Source organism: Sus scrofa, chromosome X (assembly GCF_000003025.6).
Source record: "Sus scrofa isolate TJ Tabasco breed Duroc chromosome X, Sscrofa11.1, whole genome shotgun sequence".
Lineage (NCBI taxonomy): Eukaryota > Metazoa > Chordata > Mammalia > Artiodactyla > Suidae > Sus > Sus scrofa.
In genome coordinates, this window is record NC_010461.5 from 115,277,133 (window position 1) to 115,299,354 (window position 22,222).

General features: G+C 42.2%; 1 protein-coding gene across 1 annotated transcript in view; it reads left to right on the forward strand.

Moving 5' to 3' along the window:
• Nucleotides 1-22,222, forward strand: part of LOC100524727 (melanoma-associated antigen 10-like) — a 136,505-nt gene that overhangs the window by 108,686 nt on the left and 5,597 nt on the right. Inside the window, exons 7-8 of the mRNA XM_021080569.1 lie at nucleotides 4,143-4,282; nucleotides 15,422-16,746. Of these exons, the coding sequence (XP_020936228.1) occupies nucleotides 4,278-4,282; nucleotides 15,422-16,652 (1,236 nt within the window). The 5' untranslated portion in view covers nucleotides 4,143-4,277 and the 3' untranslated portion in view covers nucleotides 16,653-16,746. The remainder of the gene's footprint in view (nucleotides 1-4,142; nucleotides 4,283-15,421; nucleotides 16,747-22,222) is intronic.

The following is a 22,222-nucleotide window of genomic DNA, read 5'->3' on the forward strand; positions in this document are numbered from 1 at the left end:
GGTTAAGGGTCCAGCATTGCTGCAGCTGCAGCTTGGATTTGATCCCTGGCCCTAGGAACTTCCATACGCCGAGGGAACAGCCAAAAAAAAAAAAAAATGTGTAGTACAGATATGTGGGTTTTCTGAGTATAGTGTTTCTACTGTTTTTTTTTTTTGTTTGTATTTGGATAATTTTTTAGCATCTGTAATTAGCTCTTTATTATTAGATTTAATGGACGTGAACAAAGGTTGGACAACACAAAGACAGATAATTACAAACCTCTGATATTCTGCCTTCAGGAAACATTCTTGATGTATTGCTTCCTTATATCAGAAGAAAGACCTCAGGATAGGCAAAGCAAGATGTAAAATTTTCCTTCTTCCACTTAGGTATGCCCTCTGCAGCCTCCATCTGTATTTTTTTTCTCTGTCTGAAGTTACATTTTGTTATTGTTTTTAATAGTTATTTCCCCAATACAATTTTTTTTCTACTGTACAGCATAGTGACCCAGTTACACATACATGTATACATTCTATTTTCTCCCATTATCATGCTCTGTCATAAGTGACTAGACATAGTTCCCTGTGCTACACAGCAGGGTCTCATTGCTAATCCAATCCAAAAGCAATAATTCGCATCTATTAACCCCAAGTTCCCAATACATCCCACTCCCTCCCCCTCTCCCTAGGCAACCACAAGTCTATTCTCCAAGTCCATGATTTTCTTTTCTATGGAAAGAAGGTTCATTTGTGCCATATATTAGATTCCAGATAAAAGTGATACAATGTGATATTTGTCTTTCTCTGACTTACTTCACTCAGGATGAGAGTCTCTAGTTCCAGCCGTGTTGCTGCAAATGGCATTATTTCCTTCTTTTTTATGGCCGAGTAGTATTCCATTGTGTGTGTGTGTATGTATATATATATATATATATATATATATATATATATATCACATCTTCCTAATCCAAACCTGATCCGTTGATGGACATTTGATGTTTCCATGTCTTGGCTATTGTGGATAGAGCTGCAATGAACATATGGGTGCATGTGTCTTTCTCAAGGAAAGTTTTGTCCAGATATATGCCCAAGGGTGGGGTTGCTGGGTCATATGGTAGTTCTATGTATAGTTTTCTAAGGTACCTCCATACTGTTTTCCATAGTGGTTGTACCAGCTTACATTCCCATCAACAGTGCAGAAGGGTTCCCTTTTCTCCACACCCCCTCCAGCACTTGTTATTTGTGGACTTCTTAATGATGGCCGTTCTGACTGGTGTGAGGTGGTATCTCATGGTAGTTTTGATTTGCATTTCTCTAATCATCAGGGATGTTGAGCCTTTTTTCATATGCTTGTTGGCCATCTGTATATCTTCCTTGGAGAAATGTTTATTCAGATCTTTGGCCCATTTTTCAATTGGACTGTTGGCTTTTTTGCTGTTCAGTTGTATAAGTTGCTTGCATATTTTAGAGGTTAAGCCCTTGTCAGTTGCATCATTTGACACTATTTTCTCCCATTCTGTAAGTTGACTTTTTGTTTTCTTTTTGGTTACTGTTGCTGTGCTTGTCAGTTCGATTAGGTCCCACTGGTTTATTTTTGCTTTTATTTCTGTTGCTTTGGGAGACTGACTTGAGAAAACATTTGTAAGGTTAATGTCAGAGAACGTTTTGCCTATATTCTCTTCCAGGAGTTTGATGGTGTCTTGTCTTGTATTTAAGTCTTTCATCCATTTTGAGTTTATTTTTGTGCATGGCGTAAGGGTGTGTTCTAGATTCATTGATGTGCATGCAGCTGTCTAGGTTTCCCAGCAATGCTTGCTGAAAAGACTGTCATTTTCCCATTTGATGTTCTTGCTTCCTTTGTCAAAGATTAATTGACCATAGGTGTCTGGGTTTATTTCTGGTTTCTCTAGTATGTCTGTTTTGGTAGCAGTACCACACTGTCTTGATGACTGTGGCTTTGTAATAGTGCCTGAAGTCTCAGTGAGTTATGCCTCCTGCTTGGTTTTTGTTCCTCAGAATTGCCTTGGCAATTCTGGGTCTTTTGTGGTTCCATATAAATTTTTGGATTGTTTGTTGTAGTTCTGTGAAAAATGTCCTGGGTAATTTGATAGGGATTGCATTGCATCTGTAGATCACTTTGAGTAGTATGGCCATTTTTACAATATTAATTTTTCCAACCCAGGAAGGAGCATGAAGTATCTCTCCATTTCTTTATGTCTTTTTTAATTTCCTTGATGAATATTTTATAGTTCTCAGCATATAAGTCTTTCACCTCTTTGGTCAGGTGTATACCCAGGTATTTGATTTTTGGGGGGTGCAATTTTAAAGGGTATTGTATTTTTGTATTCCTTTTCTAATATTTCATTGCTAGTGTACAGAAATGCGACTGATTTCTGAATGTTAATCTTATATCCTGCTACTTTGCTGAACTTGTGGATCAGTTCAAGTAGTTTTTGGGTTGATATCATGTCATCTGCATACAGTGACAGTTTTACCTCTTCTCTTTCTATTTGGATGCCTTTTATTTCTTTCGTTTGTCTAATTGCTGTGGCTAGGACTTCCAATACTATGTTGAATAACAGTGGTGCGAGTGGGGATTCTTGTCTTGCTCCAGATTTCAGTGGGAAGGATTTCAGCTTTTTTCCATTGAGTATTATATTTGCTGTGGGTTTATCATACATGGTTTTATGTTAAGGAATGTACCCTCTATACCCACTTTGGTGAGAGTTTTTATCATGAATGGATGTTGGATTTTGTCAAATGCTTTTTCTGCATCTATTGAGATGATCGTGTGGTTTTTGACTTTTCTTTTGTTAATGTGGTGTATGGTGTTGATTGATTTGCATATGTTGAACCATCCTTGTGAACCTGGGATGAATCCCACCTGTTGTGGTGTATGATCTTTTTGATATGTGGTTGGATTCAGTTGGCTAAAATTTTGTTGAGAATTTTTGCATCTGTATTCATCAAAGATAATTGGATTATAGTTTTCTTTTTTGGTGGTATCTTTGTCTGATTTTGGAATGAGGGTGGTGGTGGCTTCACAGAATGTCTTTTGGAGTGTTATTTCCTTAAACCTTTTGGAAAAGTTTAAGGAGGATGGGTATAAGTTCCTCTTTGTATGTTTGGTAGAATTTGCCTGTGAAGCCATCTGCTCCTGGACTTTTATTTGTAGGGAGTGTTTTTATGACATATTCAATTTCATTTCTAGTGATCGGTCTGTTCAGTTGATCTATTTCTTCTTGTTTCAGTTTTGGCAGGCTGAAAGTTTCTAGAAAGTTGTCCATTTCTTCTAGGTTGTCAAATTTGTTGGCATATAATTGTTGATAGTATTCTCTTACGGTTTTTTGTATATCTATAGTAGCCATTATGACTTCTCCTTTTTCATTTCTTATTTTGTTTACTTAGGTTTTTTCTTTCCTCTTCTTGGTGAGTCTAGCCAGAGGTTTGTCAATTTTGTTTACCTTTTCAAAGAACCAGCTCTTGGTTTGATTGATTTTGTCTGCTGGTTTTTGAATCTCTATTTTATTGATTTCCTCTTTGATCTTTATGATTTCCTTCCTTCTGCTGACTCTAGGGTTTTTTTGTTCTTTTTCTGATTCATTTAGGTGGTGGGTTAAGTTGTCTCCATCTGTATTTATAAAATGTTGGGAAAAGTCTGAGTTTGTTTAGAGACTATGTCTCTGAAGTTTATAGTGTCTGGTTTTATTGTCTTAGCATCTCTTTCCCTCTAGGGAACATCTCTGTCTTCTTGGAAGGAAATTGCTTCTTCCTTTCAGTCAAACTAGTAGAGCATCCAAGTGTCCTCGGTTACAAGGATAGGCACATGAGAAAGAATGGGAACTTCAGAGCAGGCAGCCAGGTGGTATTTGAGGTCTCAGTTCCAACTGTTCTGAGGAAAGGCACACCTTTGGTTTGGTTATGTGAATTAGTAATGTTGCCTTTTTGCATAAAGTTCAAGTTGAGTTTCTGTTACCTATGAGGAGAGTCTCAAAGGAAACACTCTTAATATGTTCACTCTTTTCCATTCCTTCCACAACTGCCTTACTGCCTCAGTTGATATTCTTATGACCTCTTAAATCTACCATTAAAATACTTCCCTGACAAGCCTTCCCATGTTCATGGAGGGAGTGAATATTTAATTGTATTTCATTTTATTGCAGGTCCCCAGTGCCACAGGCCCCTAACAGGAAGGCAGGGCTGGACTCTTGGCCCAGATTGGGGGCAGTGATGACAGGAGCAAAAGCAACAATAGTGATGGCAGTGGCTGTGGATCAGGAGGAGAGATTGGACTGCACATGGGGTAAGTGCTGGGACCCAAGGTGGCAGATTGTCTTTCCCGTCTGTCCCCAGAGCCTGTTCCTGTAGTGTATGTACAATTATTAACTCTCTGGCCTGAATGCCAAGACAGGAGCTGCCTGTGCTCAAGCAGTGCATTTGTTAGTAAATTATAAAAATAAAAACATATATGGACATTGTACTAACCTTTTCAGAGAGTCATTAGAATTCTTCAAGAAGTTCAGCTGCAACATTGCAAAGCAGATATCCGCAGGCTTAGAAATAGAAGTCAAATTTATAGGTCATTACATTTCACAGAAAAGAACACTATTTTCACATGAAGACTTGGATCTCAGTGTTTCTGCTTCTCTGGTTGAGCAGTGAGTAATACAATGATCTATGGGGAAAACCCCAAAGTATAGTGCTTCTAGAAGGTACATACCAGATAATGAAAGATACCAAAAAAACAAAACCCAGCCTAACTTATAATTTGCCAAATGATGAGTTTTTCTTTTTCTTTTTCTTTTTTTTAGGGCTGCACCCATGGCATATGGAAGTTCCCAGGCTTGGGGTCAAATCAGAGCCGCAGCTGCTGGCCTACACCACAGCCACAGCAACACCAGAACTGAGCCGCGTCTGCGACCTACACCACAGCTCATGGCAATGCCGGATCCTTAACCCACTGAGCGAGGCCAGGGATCAAACCCTCATCTGCATGGATACCAGTCGGGTTCATTAACCATTGAGCTACGATGGGAACTCCGAGATTATGAATTTTTCTTAACCTACCGAGAAAAAGTCTAGACCAGCACTGAATAATAAGAGTAGTTTTGCAGTGATGATGATGGAAATGTTCTCTCTCAGTACTTCCGTAGAAATACAGCTGGTGTGACTGAAGATGTAAACATTTCATTTTAGTTAATTTAAATAACTAGAAGTGTCTAGTGGCTAATGTAATGGACAGAAAAGGTCTAGATGCTGTGATATGTGGGAATCTCCTGAAAGAAATGAATATGTTTATTTTGGACATGTAAGACTTGAGCTGAACCTGTGGGCTATTTTCAAATATCTGAAAGGTTGTCATGTGGTTGTTTAGAAATACTCAGTGTGATTCCACAAAGCAGAACTAGAACTGATGAATAAATGGTTACACAGGAACCAGTTATGGAACTTTCTAACAACTACTGTGTCTAAACTGCAATGGATGACTAGATTGGATGCCCTTTAAGGTCCCTGTGCTATGAATCTATGATCTAACCATTGGGAATGGTGTACTACAGAGAATTTCTTTCCAGCTAGATAGCCATGTAATGCAAGGGTCATTTAGGACACCCAGTCTAGGTGGCCTTGTCTATTTTTCTATTAAATCCTGGACGAAATATATTTTGTCAATCTCTGAGATTAATAGTTCTATTTTCTACCCACAGTGTTTTTGAGAAAATTCCATTACTAAAATAATTTGTGGGGAAAAAGAAAACTAACTTTTCAAGTCCTTTTTCTTGAGGCTGTCAACATATAAGTTCCATGATTCCTTCATTTCCTAGCTTTCATAGGTCTCCAAGATTATGTCTCTAAAACATTGACAGGTAAACATTCAGAATGATGCAGTTCCTTGGTTGGATAATGGTTGATGCTAATTACTTTAAGAGTGTAATCTGACTAGCTGGAAGCAGTTACCATAATTAATTTCTGTGTTTACATTTGTGCAATCATGTCTTTTGTGTGATACTCAACTTAGGAAAAATTATGAAGTTAAAATAATTGTGTATTTTATCTAACAATTCAAAAGCAATGGTAAATCAAATGATTCAACAACAAATATTTACAGTGAATACTCTGATCCAAGCACTATGCAGAGCCTGTGGATACAGTGAGAGACATAGCGTGGTCTAAGGAGATAGACAAGTAAACTGTCAATCCTATCTTGGGAAATAATTCAGTGATGAGAAGGGGAGTACAGAAAGCTTATGGGAGCATGGAGAAGAGCACCTAACCTAGCCTGGACTTGGGAAGGTGTGGGATAAGAACAGGATACAGGCGTTCCCGTCGTGGCTCTGCCTAAATGAACCTGGCTGGTATCCATGAGGATGCAGGTTCGATCCCTGGCCTTGCTTGGTGGGTTAAGGATCCGGCATTGCTGTGAGCTGTGGTGTAGGTCGGCAGCTGTAGCTCCGATTCGATCCCTACTCTGGAAACCTCCATATTCTCTGAGTGCAGCCCTAAAAAAAAAAAAAAAAAAAAAAAAAAAAAGAAGGAGCAGTATACATTATTGAACACTGTTCTGTATCAATTTAGATAGGATTTTTTTTTTCATTTAATCTGTCAGTGTGGTATGCTTGTCCTGGCTTAACTGCCCTCAGATTCATCCCTCACTTGTCCTCTTCTCTGCCCTTTAATATGCATAGGCTGAGTCCCCTGGTGGCGTAGCAGTTAAGAATTTGGCATTGACACTGCTGTGACACGCACTCAATCCCTGGGCCGGGAACTTCTGCATGCGATGGATGCGGCCAAAAAATGTGGTGTGTGTGTGTGTGTACGTATACAGGCTGAATCTTACAATCTGCAATTCTTAGGCTGGCCAACATTTTGCTGCCATCTGGGTTCTGCCAACAGGCCAACCAACGGGATCTTAAACCCAGGAGTATGGAACAGCCAGTTTTTTTCCTTCTTCCTCTGCATCAAGTAATCTCCCCCACAATGGCTACATATTTTCCATGGCTCCATCCCTGTCAGTTTGATCTAACACGCAGGCTCCAGTAATGCTATCTCTTCTCTTTGCCCTTCCAACCAGAGGTAGGAATGACTTCTTTATGTTGCGAATTATTGGGTCCCCCAACTGTCCCCTGTTTAGCTTCTCCATTACTTTTATAACCAATTTTCTGCATTAAATATTTACCATGATTTATATTTTCCTGGCCAATCCCTGACTGTTATATGTGTGGCCAATTATAAGGACAGATTTTGTAATATTAAACTTCATCACATTCCTGATATAAATCCAATTCTGTCATCAGCAGTTAAATATGGTCAAGTTTCTTCTATAATTAAAAACAAAAACTACTCCCCAGTACCCCTAGGACTGGAAACCTCCTCCAAATAACACTATATATCTCTCATATTCTTCATATCCTAATCAAAAATAATTTTAACACTCCTAGTTGTTGTATATATTTGGAAAAATTCTAATAATATGTGTAATCAGGTGATATATTTAACTTTACCTGTGTGATGCAGCCCGAGCACTATTAAGAGTGAAATATATAGCCCTAAATAGATATATTAAAAGGTAAAAAATGTCTATAACATCCAAATTATTCAGGAAGCTGGGGCATAAAAAGCATGTTAAACTTAAGTAGAAGTTAGGAAATAATGAAGATAAATGCAGAAATAATAAACTAGAAAACGGTAGAAGCAAATAACGAAAGCCAGTTCTTTGAAAATTTTATAATACAGAAAAATTTTAAAAATATGTTACTGTAGATAAAAGCAGAAATAAATACTATAACTTAAAATTGTACAAAAGAGAGATACAGAAGAGATTTAAATATTATAAGAAAACACAACAAATATATTACACCTTTCCCTCAAGATAGCTGAATGGTGGACAAAGAACAGTTTCTACATGTAGGGGTGTTGCAGCTAGTAAACTAAGACGGAAGGAGAGAATGTGAAATTATCGTTCTTCAAGCCCTAAGGGATTAACGGATCAATGTAACGGTCATCAATGACTGCCAGCATCAGCACAAAGAGAGATAACCAGACACTATGTATCTTCCTACTGGGAGGACACAGCCTCACCTATGGAGTAGTCTTGCAAAACGTAAAACAAAAAAAGCATTTCAAAAAACCATTAAAAACATCTGATCAAGCTTCTACCTCTAACTCGCAATGTAAAGAAGTATAAGGAGCTGAAGAACATGTCAAAGGATACCAAAATGTTGCAATCTGCAAAATCCAGACTCTGGGAAACAAGACAGAACACCAGAACTGTGTGTTTTAAACAATAAAAATTAATTGTAGTGAAAAAGTGATGTGGGGGAAACTGTAGATTAAAAACTTAGGGGAAAAAGGTAATTCCAATGTATAGGTCATATTTGAGTACCAATAGAAGAGAAATTATAAATTATATATCTATACACCATCATCAGGTAAATGAGAAAAATAATTGAATATTTGATCTTAATGACTTATTTAAAATTTTTAGGGTTGATAATTGCCTTGGATTTACATTTTATAAAAGAGTCCTTATCTTTTAGAGTGCATTCAGAAATATTTAGAGAAGAAAAGGTGTGATGTCTTGGATTTGTTTTGCATTATTCCAGCCGCAAAGATTGGTAGTGGTGGTGGATATAAGTATAGTTAGAACCATGTTGGCCATGCATTGATGATTGTTGATGCCCAGTATCAGGTATATTGGGTTCATTATACTATTCTCTCTACTGGTGTGTATGTTTTAGAATTTCTGTGCTGCGTTTTTATTATAAATATCATGCCATTACATTTGAAATCCTAAGTGAAATAGACCACTTTTTAGGAAAAAAAGATGGTTCATAAAGAAATAGAGAATTCTAATTGAACAATACCAACTGGAACTGTATTCAAAGTATAAGTCATCCTTAAATGCTCCAAAACAAGCAGTTTGAAAGCCAGTTCTATCAAATGGTCAGGGAGAGCCAAATCACCATCTCATGTAATCTCTTCTAAAGTAGAGGAAATGATGGGCAGTTTATTCAGCTACTTCTCCCACGCTAGCTCTCCTTAATTCAAATGCCAGATGAGGGCTCCCCATGAAAATAACACTTGAACCAAACTCACCCATACAGTAGTAAATATCTTAAACAGATTAATAGCATATTCAACACACAGTGAATTAAATGAACAGACTGTGTCTGAGGAATGAAAACATGATTTACCATTAGGAAATACTTTCAATCGTAATTCCCTACATTAACAAATTAAAGGAGTGTGTTAGTTTGTTAGGGCTGCCGTAGCAAAATACCGCAGACTAAATGGTTTCAACAGCAGAAATTTATTTACTTTTAATTCTAGACACTAGAAATCCAAGATCCATGTGTTGGCAGGGTTGGTTTCTTCTGAAGCCACTCTCTTTGGGTTGCAGATAGCTGTCTTCTCCTTCTGTCTTCACAGGATCTTTCCTTTACCTGTATCTGCTTCTCAGTCTCCTCTTCTTTTAAGGACCCCAGTCATACTGGATTAGGGCGCATCCTTATGACCTCATTTTTACCTGAATTACCTCTTTTAAGGCCCTATTTCCAAATTCAGTCACATTCTGAGCTTCTGAGGTTTAGGACTTCAGTGTATGAATTTGCAGGTACACGTTTCAGCCTATAAAAGGAGAAAAACATTTGATTATATCAATGGGATCAGAAAACAATTAACCAAGTTCATAGGAATTCTTTTAGCAAACTTAGATTACAAGGACTTCCATTCCCTAAAGTCTATACAGCAAACATGATTTAATGTGAAATGTTAGAAGCATTTCCATTAAAGTCAGGGAAAAGATATAAATACAGGCTATATCTTTACCATTCAAAATGATACTGGAACACAAAGCCAGATATGTGGATATATATTTAAAAAAAAGAGGTACAATATTGAACACAAAGAGATCCTATTTGGTGGTAATATTATGTATGTAGACGATTCTAAGGAACAAGCATGTGGAATATTCAAATGAATAAGAAACCTCAGAAGGATAGTATAAATGCACTATAGCAAAAGCCAGAGCCCTGCACATAAAAGCAATAACTAATTAGAATGTGTAATAGAAAATATCCCATTCACGATAGCAATAAAATTAAAAAATTACCTGAAAAGAATCACCACAAAATGTCTGAGATCTTTATAGAGGCAACTATAAAAGTTTACTGATAGATTCAGGTAAAATAGGTCCCAAATAAACAGAGCAGTATATCATATTTATTGATGAGATACACATTATTGTAAAGATGTCAATTCTTACAGATTTAGTGCCTTACTTGTAGTTGCCAAGATAACAATCAAACTTGGGCAGCTGTCTTCTCCCAAAATCAAGGCAGGAAAACCATAGAAGTGAGAATAAAAAAAGATCTCACAAATATACATAATAAAATCTAAATGACAAAACATGAGAAGCCTCTAGAGGAGACTGAGGACCATGTTGAACTTGTGTTTGGTGTGAGGGAGTTCTGGGCCTAAAAGAGGTTGGGGACAGTTTGTAGACTGTAACAGAAGGCAGATGACAGGATGGGGAGGAGCAAAGTTTTTAAAACTTCTGCTTCACTGTAGTAATGTGAGGCTGCTTCTCAGACCATAGATGCCAGTGTACCTGGGTTAATGACAGGACAGCAGGAAAGATGGGTTGATTGAGACAGTATGCCTCGAGTCTGCTCATGATGGCTTGAAACCACTCTAGTGGCTAAATGACTGGCCTTTAAGAGATATGTATGTATATAACACATAATTTTAGCAGAATATAAAAAATGGATTGAAAATGGAATAGTATCACAATGAATCACCAATAGTAAGGGTAGGTATTCATGAAATACAGACACACATACACACATTCTACATATATACTTGGTAAAGATATACAATGTACAGTGTATTTCTCACTATGAATAAGGGCCATAAAAAATCATCACACTGGACAATGCAGTGTTAGATAAGAGGCAGGACAGCCCAAAATCACACTGTTCAGCTCAGGCAGTGCTTGGAGTCAAGGTGAGGACTCTGAGCTAGGATTGAGTGGTTTTTCCACTCCAGAGTGGGACTCCTGTCAGCGCCCTGCAGAAAGAGCGGGAACCTTGGCCTTGGCCTGCAGAAAGAACAGCAGGAGCCTTGGCCCCCCCCCTTCAGAAAGAGCGGGAACCTCGGCCCCGCCCCGAAGAAAGAGCGGGAAGCTTGGCTCCGCCCTGTGGACAGAGCCGGAACCTTGGCTCCACCCTGCAGAAAGAGCGGGAACCTTGGCCGTGCCCTGCCCCTGCAGTCGTCCCTGGGAAACCCAAAGCAAGGTCACGGCTGTGGTGTTGGGGGGACGTTCACCTCGGGCGGCTGAGGGACGCGAGGCTTTCTCCGAGGGGAGCGGCCGTAGGTCAGAAGAGAGAGGCTTCCTGGCTAGGCTTCAAGGTGAGGCCCAGCGGGAGCAGGGCGCGGCCCTCGGCAGAGGCGGGCGTGGGCTCCGCGCTGCCTGCGCCCTGGCTCCTGCACAGCCGTTGGCACAGGGGTCCCATGGGGGCGCTTCAGCCCTCCACGTCCGGGAGTCCGAGGGCCAGGAGGGAGGCCTCGCCGGCCTGGCCTGCCATGGGGGGCGGGGGGATCCCTGGCGGGCGGCGGGCCGGCAGGCAGGCTTCCTGCGCATTCCGTGTCCGACTTCCCCCTGGGGTCTGAGGGCGGGCAGGCTTGTGAGTGGGCGCTGCTCCGCAGCAGCACAGGAAGGAGCCCAGCCCCGCGCGGCCTGGAGGCAGGGATCCGGAGGGAGGACGCGGGCCCCTCGGCCCACGTGCCAGGGCCGCGCAGGTGTCCGGATGTGACGCGTCCTGAATTCTGCCGCGCGGGCCGAGGGCCGTTGGCGGGACGCGGGTCGGCGGAGGCGGAGTCTCTGGCCGGCCAGGTGGAGGTGAGGACGCCCAGGAGAGCTCGGGGACCCTCTGTCTCAGGGGTTCGAGGGCCCGAGGCCCCGTCCGTCGGGGCTGGACTCCGGTCACAAGAGGGGGTGTCCAGGCTCTGGCAGGTGTGAAGGGGGGACCCTCATGGAGGGCCGAGGGGCCTCACAGCCCAGATGGCGGCCCACAGACGCCTGTCCCTGCTGCCAGCGTTGAGATGGCTGGAGCCAGTCTGTGGGCCACAGGGCCCCTCTTCATCTCCTGAGACGCTGGCCATGGGCCGAGGGACCATCCTCAGGTCAAAAGAAGGGAGAGGGTGCAGGCCCTCCCTCGAGTAAATAGGAAGACTCTGAGGATGGAGGATGAGATCTTCTGCAGACAGAGGGACCCTCAGAAACCCCCGCTCTGCCCCCACAGTCAACTGTGGGAGGACTCAGGCAGTGGCTGTCTGAAGCGAGGCTCCCTTGCTCCCTCTAGGAAGTGGTGGGGCGGCCTCATGGCAGCGAGGCCTTTATCTGAGGGAGCACTAGGAACACCTTGAGGGAGGACAGGGGCCAGAAAGGATTCAGCCCCTGCTCTCAGCTCTAGGAGATCCTGGGCAGGGGTGGCAGGATGTGGCCTCTCCTTATTCTTATCTGGAGGTTCTCAAGGGAATGAGGACCTAGATCTGAAGGGGCAGGGACAGCTGGGCAGAGGAAGGAGTCCCAGGCTTTACCCAGGATCAGATTATGGACAGAGGGCACCCCCTACACCAGCACAAATGGGATCCAGCACTTCTCTGCCCTTGCTGTCAGCATGGGAGAGCCACGGATGGTTACTGATGTGGGCCCCTACTCATTTTTTTCTGGGGGTTCCCAGGGAGGTGAAGACCTTGGCCTGGTGGGTGTGCCTGTGTCAGCAGAGGGAGGAGTACTCCATGCTGACAGGTGTCAAGATAAGGACCCTGAGGGAGGATGTAGAAGACCTCTCACCATGTAGAGAGGGGTCTCATAGAAACTTGCCCCTGCTGTCAGCTCTGGGAGGCCACATAGAAGGATGTGGCATTTATTGATTTCCCCTCAGGGAGGTGAGGCATTTTCTGAGGGGATGGGCCTCAAGATAATAGAGAAGGCTGTGAGGGAGAATTGAGGCCTCCCTCCTCAGGTAGATTTGGCCTCTGCTTGCCCTGAAAATACCCATCCTAGAGAGAGGGGGCCCCAGCCTGGCCCTGCCCCTCTTGTCAGCCCTAGGAGACCACAGGCAAGGTTGGCCATATGTGGCATTTCCTAACTTTGGTGTGGGGGTGGGTCTCAGAGCGGTGAGAGTGTTCGTCTGAGGGGGAGCCACATCAGTTTAGAAGAGGGAGGATTCCTAGGCTTTGGCAGGAATCAAGGTAAGGACCATTGGTGAGGCCTGAAGGCTCCCTCTTCTCTGAAAAGAAGGATGCTGCAGAATGTCAGCTCTGGGAGGATCTGAGTAGGAGTGATCAGGGAGGAACCCTCACTTCTGCCGCAAGCTCTGCCAGGAGTCAAGAGGATGGAGTGTCTCAGGGACGTGAGGTCTGGGTTGGAGCAGAGGGTAGGACAGGCCTTTCCAGGAGTACAGATGAACACCTTGAGGGAGAATTGAGTGCTTTCTGCATGCCAGAACAGGCCCTAGGCTGGTGTGGCCGGATTTGGTGTCTTTTTACTTTGGAGTGTCCCAGGGAGGTGAAAGCTTTGGTCTGAGCTAATGACATCTGCAAAGGGGGGGACTCCCAGAATCTGTGAGGAGTCAAGTTAAGGTAAGGGCCTTGAAGGAGGACTAAGGTTACCTCCTAAGACAGACAGAAGGGGTCTCACAGAAATTCCACCCCATCTCTACTGTCCATCCCGAAAGGATCCAAGCAGGAATGCCCATCCTTCCACGCAAGGGATGGGTAGAGGTGTACCTGGGAGCTAAAGCCTTGGTCTGAGAAGAATGATTTCAGGTCTCCAGATAAGGTGGGCCCAGCCCAGCCAGGAGTAAAGAATGCATTTAGGGAAGACAGAGGGAACTCCCTATCCCGGAACAGAAGGGGTCCAGCCCCTGCTGTCAGCCATGGGAGACCACAGGCCAGGGTGGCTGGCTGTGACGTCTCTTCAATTTTATCTTGAGGGTCTCAGGGAGGTGAAGGCCTTCTTGTGAATGAGAAGACAGGTCAGCTGAGGGAGTCACCTCAGGTCAGAAGAAGGAAGAGTCCCAAGTTCTACCAAAGTCAAGGTAAGGACCCTTGGTGAGAACCAAAGGAACTTCCAATCCCAGAAGGAAGAGACCCATGGATTCTATCTCCTGTCTTTAGCCCTACAAGGACTCAGGCAGGGCTGGCTGTATATGGTGTATGCCCTCACTTTCTCTAAGGGTAAAGAGGTGTCTCAGAGAGGTGAGGTCATGGCCTGAGGGAGTGATGTCCAGTCACCAGGGGGTGGCCTAGGCCTTGTCAGCAGTAAAGATGGATACCATGAAGGAGGATTGAGGTTAGCCTCACCACAGGCACAGGGGACTCAGCTCTCACTATTTTAGCACTGGAAGGACCTAGAGGGGGTGGCAAGACTTGGTGCCTCATTTTTGTCCACCAGTTCTCAGAGAGGTGAGAAAGTGGCAGTCTGAGGGGAAGCCACATCCCGTCAGCACAGGGAAGAGTCATAGACTTTGCCAGAGTTTAAGGTAAAGACCCTGAGTGAGGACTGAAGGCACACCCAGCCTTGGCCTTCCCTTGCTGTCAGCTCGGGGAGGCCCTGGGCGCAGGGGTCAGATATGGTGTACCCGCAGCTCCTTCTTGGTGGTCTCTGGGAGGTGAGCGCTTGTTCTAAAGGGGCCAGGCTCAGGGCAGCAGAGGGAAGAGTCCCAGAACCTACCAGGCATCATCGTGAGGACTGCAAGTACCCTCAGCTGGAGGAGAGGGGAACCCACAGACTTCATTCAGCTCTTGCTGTCACGCTGGGAGGCTCTGGGCAGGTGTGGCCAAAAGTGTTCCTACTTTACTTCCTTCTTGGCTGTCTCAGGAATGTCAGCTCTTGCCTTAGGCTAACAGAGGCAGGGGAGGATGGGGCACAAGCTTTGTTAGAGGAAAGATCAAAAACCTTAGCACAGAGAGAATCATCCCCTCCAGAACAGCTGGGAGCTCACAGATCTCGACCCCTCCTCGCTTGTCAGGTGCTCCAGGAACAGTGAGGTGAGGGCTTTAGTGTGAGGCATGTGTCCTCAGGTCAGCAGAGCAGAGGAAGCCTATGCAGTGCTAGGAGTCAAGGTGGGGTGCACACCCTGAATATCTACCAAGGACCCCACCCATTCCAGAACAGAAGGGACCCCACAGTGCCTGACCTCATCTGCCCAGTCAGCCCTGGAATCCTTGGGCTGTGCTGGTTGGCTACATCCGGGGGAACTTTCTTACATCCTCCTACAGGTTCCTAGGAAACAAACTCTCTGGGGTGACAGGAGTCGTATGAGGCCCTAGAGCACCCCCTAAAGAGTCTCCTCTAACCTATAAGTTAGCCTTTGTCAGAGCTTCCAAGGGTGCATTTCCATGCTGAGGCCATTGACTCGTCCCCTCTCTACCCCAGGCCTGTGGGATCCCATCTCCCACCATCCTGCTTGCACTTCTACCTGCTGCCTCCAACAAGAGTCATCATGCCCCACTCTCCAAAGCGTCCACGCCTCACATTTGAGCCAGGCTTTCAGACCCTAAGTGAGATAGAGAGCTTGCTGGTAACACAGATTCCCACAGCTGAGGAGGAAGATACCACCTCCATTTCCTCTTGCTCTTTCACCTTCTCTTACCCCTCCACCTCCCCCCCTTCCTCTCCTCTGATCCCGGGCATGCTAGAGGAGAAGCAGGAGCAAGAGGAACAGGAACAGCAGGAGGAACAGGAGCCGGAGCAGGAGCCTGCCACTGTGATGCTGGGTCCTCCCCAGAGTCCCCAGAACTCCTCCTCCACATCATGGAGCACATCAGATGGAGGTTGGAGCAGCCAAGAAGAGAAGGACACATACTTTGTTCAGGCCTCAGCAGGCACCGAATCCTTGCCCAGAGATCTGCTAGATGGGAAGGTGGCTGATTTGGTGCATTTCATGATCCTTAAGTATCGACTGAAGGAGCCCATCACAAAGGCAGAAATGCTAAAGGTTGTCATAAAGAGGTACAAAAGCCAATTCCCCATGATCTTCAAGAAAGCTTCTAAGTGCCTAGAGGTGATCTCTGGCATTGATGTGAAGGAAGTGGACCCCCAAATCCACTCCTATGTCCTTGTCAACTCGCTAGACCTCACCCATGATGAGATGCTTAGTGATGACCAGAGCATGCCTAAAAATGGTCTCCTGATAATTATCCTGGGTGTAATCTTCATAGAGGGCAACTGTGCTCCCGAGGAAAGCATCTGGGATTTCTTGAATATAATAGGAGTGTATGCTGGAAGAGAGCACTTCATTTATGGGGAGCCCAGGAAACTCATCACCAGAGATTGGGTGCAGGAGAATTATCTGGAGTACCGGAAGGTGCCTAATAGTGATCCTCCACTGTACGAATTCCTGTGGGGTAAAAGGGCCCATGCTGAAACCAGCAAGGTGAAAGTTATGGAATTTTTGGCCAAGATCAAAGGGACTGACCCTATTTCCTTCTCATTCTGGTATGAGGTGGCTTTAAGAGATGAGGAAGAGAGAACTGGGGCCATAAATGGCCACGTAGATAGTAATACTGGCATGTTCATTGTGCAGCATTGCTCAGCAGCTTCTCCCCAACCGAAGAATGAGCCTAAATCTTCACTCTGTGTTTGGAGAAGGCAGTCAGGGTTCTAAGTAGAGGAGGGTCAGGGTGAGGCTGGGAAGAATACTCTGCTACAACTTCGAGTTCTGTTCTGTATGGGCGACTTGAAAGTTTATTTTTTGATATTTTTCTTTTTTTTTTTTTTTTTTTTTTTTTTTTTTTTTTTTTTTTTTTTTTTTTTAAATTAAATTTTATTTTCCCACTGTACAGCAAGGGGGTCAGGTTATCCTTACATGTATAAATTACAATTACAGTTTTTCCCCCACCATTTCTTCTGTTGCAACATGAGTATCTAGACATAGTTCTCAATGCTATTCAGCGGGATCTCCTTGTAAATCTATTCTACGTTGTGACTGATAAGCCCAAGCTCCCGATCCCTCCCACTCCCTCCCCCTCCCATCAGGCAACCACAAGTCTCTTCTCCAAGTCCATGATTGATTTTCTTTTCTGAGGAGATGTTCATTTGTGCTGGATATTAGATTCCAGTTATAAGTGATGTCATATGGTATTTGTCTTTGTCTTTCTGGCTCATTTCACTCAGTATGAGATTCTCTAGTTCCATCCATGTTGCTGCAAATGGCATGATGTCATCCTTTTTTATGGCTGAGTAGTATTCCATCGTGTATATATACCACATCTTCCGAATCCAATCCTCTGTCGATGGACATTTGGATTGTTTCCATGTCCTGGCTATTGTGAATAGTGCTGCAATGAACATGCGGGTGCATGTGTCTCTTTTAAGTAGAGCTTTGTCCGGATAGATGCCCAAGAGTGGGATTGCAGGGTCATATGGAAGTTCTATGTATAGATTTCTAAGGTATCTCCAAACTGTTCTCCATAGTGGCTGTACCAGTTTACATTCCCACCAACAGTGCAGGAGGGTTCCCTTTTCTCCACAGCCCCTCCAGCACTTGTTATTTGTGGATTTATTAATGATGGCCATTCTGACTGGTGTGAGGTGGTATCTCATGGTAGTTTTGATTTGCATTTCTCTTATAATCAGCGATGTTGAGCATTTTTTCATGTGTTTGTTGGCCATCTGTATATCTTCCTTGGAGAAATGTCTATTCAGGTCTTTTGCCCATTTTTCCATTGATTGATTGGTTTTTTTGCTGTTGAGTTGTATAAGTTGCTTGTATATTCTAGAGATTAAGCCCTTGTCAGTTGCATCATTTGAAACTATTTTCTCCCATTCTGTAAGTTGTCTTTTTGTTTTCTTTTTGGTTTCCTTTGCTGTGCAAAAGCTTTTCAGTTTGATGAGGTCCCATGGGTTTATTTTTGCTCTAGTTTCTATTGCTTTGGGAGACTGACCTGAGAAAATATTCATGATGTTGATGTCAGAGAGTGTTTTGCCTATGTTTTCTTCTAGGAGTTTGATGGTGTCCTGTCGTATATTTAAGTCTTTCAGCCATTTGGAGTTTATTTTTGTGCATGGTGTGAGGGTGTGTTCTAGTTTCATTGCTTTGCATACAGCTGTCCAGGTTTCCCAGCAATGCTTGCTGAATAGACTTTCCTTTTCCCATTTGATGTTCTTGCCTCCCTTGTCAAAGATTAATTGACCATAGGTGTCAGGGTTAATTTCCAGATTCTCTATTCTGTTCCATTGGTCTGTCTGTCTGTTTTGATACCAGTACCACACTGTTTTGATGACTGTGGCTTTGTAGTATTTCTTGAAGTCTGGGAGAGTGATGCCTCCTGCTTGGTTTTTGTTTCTCAGGATTGCTTTGGCGATTCTGGGTCTTTTGTTGTTCCATATAAATGTTTGGATTGTTTGTTCTAGTTCTGTGAAAAATGTCATGGGTAATTTGATAGGGATTGCATTGAATCTGTAGATTGCTTTGGGTAGGATGGCCATTTTCACAATATTGATTTTTCCAATCCATGAACATGGAATATCTTTCCATTTTTTTACATCTTCTTTGATTTCTTTGATTAAGGTTTTATAGTTCTCGGCATATAGGTCCTTTACCTCTTTGGTTAGGTGTATTCCGAGGTATTTGATTTTGTGAGGTACAATTTTAAAAGGTATCGTATTTTTGTATTCCTTTTCTAATGCTTCATTGCTGGTATACAGAAATGCAACTGACTTCTGAATGTTAATCTTATATCCTGCCACTTTGCTGAATTTATTAATCAGTTCAAGGAGTTTTGGGGTTGAGTCCTTAGGGTTTTCTAGGTATAGAATCATGTCATCTGCATACAGTGACAGTTTGATCTCTTCTCTTCCTATATGGATGCCTTTGATTTCTTTTGTTTGTCTAATTGCTGTGGCTAAGACTTCCAAAACTATGTTGAAGAGCAGTGGTGAGAGTGGGCATCCCTGTCTTGTTCCAGATTTGAGTGAGAAGGCTTTCAGTTTTTCCCCATTGAGGATTATATTTGCTATGGGTTTATCATAAATGGCTTTGATTATATTCAGGAATGTTCCCTCTATACCCACTTTGGCGAGGGTCTTGATCATGAATGGATGTTGAACTTTGTCAAATGCTTTTTCTGCATCTATTGAGATGATCATATGATTTTTGACTTTTTTTTTGTTAATGTGGTGTATGATGTTGATTGATTTGCGTATGTTGAACCATCCTTGTGAACCTGGGATGAACCCAACCTGGTCATGGTGTATAATTTTTTTGATATGTTGTTGGATTCGGTTGGCTAAGATTTTGTTGAGAAGTTTTGCATCTATATTCATCAATGATATTGGGCGATAGTTTTCTTTTTTGGTGGTATCTCTGCCTGGTTTTGGAATGAGGGTGATGGTGGCCTCATAGAATGTCTTTGGGAGTATTCCTTCTTCTTCAACCTTTTGAAAGAGTTTAAGGAGGATGGGCACCAATTCCTCTTTATATGTTTGATAGAATTCACCTGTGAAGCCATCTGGTCCTGGGCTTTTATTTGTAGGGAGTGATTTTATGACCTCTTCAATTTCATTTCTAGTGATTGGTCTGTTCAGTTGGTCTGTTTCTGCTTGATTCAGTTTTGGCAGGCTGTAAGATTCTAGAAAATTGTCCATTTCTTCCAGATTGTCAAACTTATTGCCATATAGTTGTTCATAGTATTCTCTTATGGTTTTTTGTATTTCTGCTGTATCCGTTGTGATTTCTCCTTTTTCATTTATAATTTTGGTGATTTGGGTTCTTTCTCTCCTCTTTTTAGTGAGTCTGGCCAGGGGTTTATCAATTTTGTTCACCTTTTCAAAGAACCAGCTCTTGGTTTTATTAATTTTCTCTATTGTTTTTTGAGTCTCTATTTTATTGATTTCTTCTTTGATCTTTACAATTTCCTTCCTTCTGCTGACTTTAGGACTTCTTTGCTCTTCTTTTCTAATTCATTTAGGTGGAGGGTTAAGTTGTCAATTTGGGATCTTTCTTCTTTTTTGAGAAAGGCCTGGATTGCTATAAATTTCCCTCTGAGCACTGCTTTCGCAGCATCCCATAGATTTTGAGAGGTTGTGTCTTCATTATCATTTGTTTCAAGATAGTTTTTAATTTCCTTCTTGATTTCCTCATTGACCATTGGTTTTTAGTAGCATGTTGTTTAGTCTCCATGCAGTAGGTTTTTTCTCTTTGCTTTTCCCATGGTTGATTTCTAATTTCATGGCATTGTGGTCAGAGAAGATACTTGAGATAATTTCTATGCTCCTAAATTTATTGAGATTCGCTTTATGTCCCAATATGTGGTCGATTCTTGAGAATGTTCCATGAGCATTTGAGAAGAATGTGTATTCTGATTTTTTTGGATGTAGTGTCCTGAAGATATCAATTAAGTCTAACTTTTCTATTGTTTCCTTTAGGATCTCTGTTGCTTTATTGGTTTTCTGTCTAGAGGATCTGTCCATTGATGTGAGGGGGGTATTTAGGTCTCCTACTATGATTGTATTCTCATCAATATCTCCCTTTATGTCTGTTAATATTTGTTGTATGTATCTGGGTGCTCCTATGTTTGGGGCATATATGTTGATGATAGTAACATCCTCTCCTTGGATGGATCCCTTAATCATTAAATAGTGTCCTTCTTTGTCTTTCTTTATGTCTTTTGTTTTAAAGTCTATTTTGTCTGATATGAGCGTTGCAACTCCTGCTTTTCTGTCATGTCTATTGGCATGAAATACTTTTCCCCAGCCTTTCACTTTCAATCTATATGTATCTTTTGTCCTAAGGTGAGTTTCTTGTAGGCAGCATATTGAAGGTTTTTGCCGTTTTATCCACTCAGCCATTCTGTGTCTTTTGATTGGGGCATTCAGTCCATTGACATTTAAGGTGATAATTGATAGATGATTATTTATTGCCATTTGATCCTCGTGTTCCAGTTGATTCTATGGTTCTCCATTCTTCTTTTTTTTTTTTTTTTTTTTTTTTTGGTTGGATGGTCTCCTGTTATTATCTGCTTGAGTGTATTTTTTTTTTCATTTTTTGCACATGCAATATTTGGTTTTGGCTTGTGGTTGCCCTGTTTTTTAAGTATGCTAACCCCTTCCCATAATTGTGTGTTTTAGCCTGATGGTCCTGTAAGTTCAAACACTTCATTATTATATTAAAATTAAGAAGAGAGACATACATACAAACAAAAAGGATTATTTACCTCCTAACATCCCTTGCCCACATTTTATGGTTTTGATGACTCTTTTATTTTTTTCTTTTTAATTTTATTTTGTTTGAAGCATGTTCATGATTAAATCTGTATGCTGGCTTATTTGAGTGACTGCTCTCTGATTGTATCTTCCTCAGTCCTAGTTCTTCCTCTTCTTCTTCTTCTTCTTTTTTTTTTTTTTCTTTTCTTTTTTCTTCCCTTTCCTTCCTTTCTTTTTGGTTTAGAGAAGCCCTTTCAATATTTCCTTTAACCTGGGTTTTGTGTTGCTGTATTCTTTAAGTTTTTGTTTGTTGGGAAAAATTTTTATTTCCCCTTCTATTTTAAATGATATTCTTGCTGGATAAAGTATTCTAGGTTGCATATTTTTTCCTTTGAGCACTTTAAATATCTCTTGCCATTCCCTCCTGGCCTGTAGTGTTTCTGCAGAGAAATCAGCTGATATTCTTATGGGGGTTCCCTTGTAGGTAACATTCTGTTTTTCTCTTGCTGCCTTTAGGATCCTCTCTTTATCACTAACTTTTGCCATTTTTATTATGATGTGTCTTGGTGTGGGTCTGTTTGGGTTCAGTTTGTTTGGGGCCCTCTGTGCTTCTTGTATCTTGAATCCAGTATCCTTTAGATTTGGGAAGTTTCCAGCGATAATTTCTTCAAATATATTTTCCATTCCTTTATCTTTTTCTACTCCTTCTGGAATTCCTATTATGCGTAGATTGGCCCGTTTTATATTATCCCATAGGTCTCTTATATTGCTTTCCAGTTTTTTGATTCGGTTTTCTGTCTGTTGACCAGATTGAGTGATTTCCATTATTCTATCTTCCATATCACTGATTCGTTCTTCTGCATTATTCATTCTGGTTTTTACTGCCCCTAGTTCAGTTTGCATCTCTGCAAATGAATGTTCTAGTTTTTCTTGGCTCCTCCTTATATTTTCTAGCTCCTTTCTGAGGGTATCTGCATTGCTGTTCATATCTTCTCTTAATTCCTTCAGTATTTTCACTATTTCTCTTTTGAA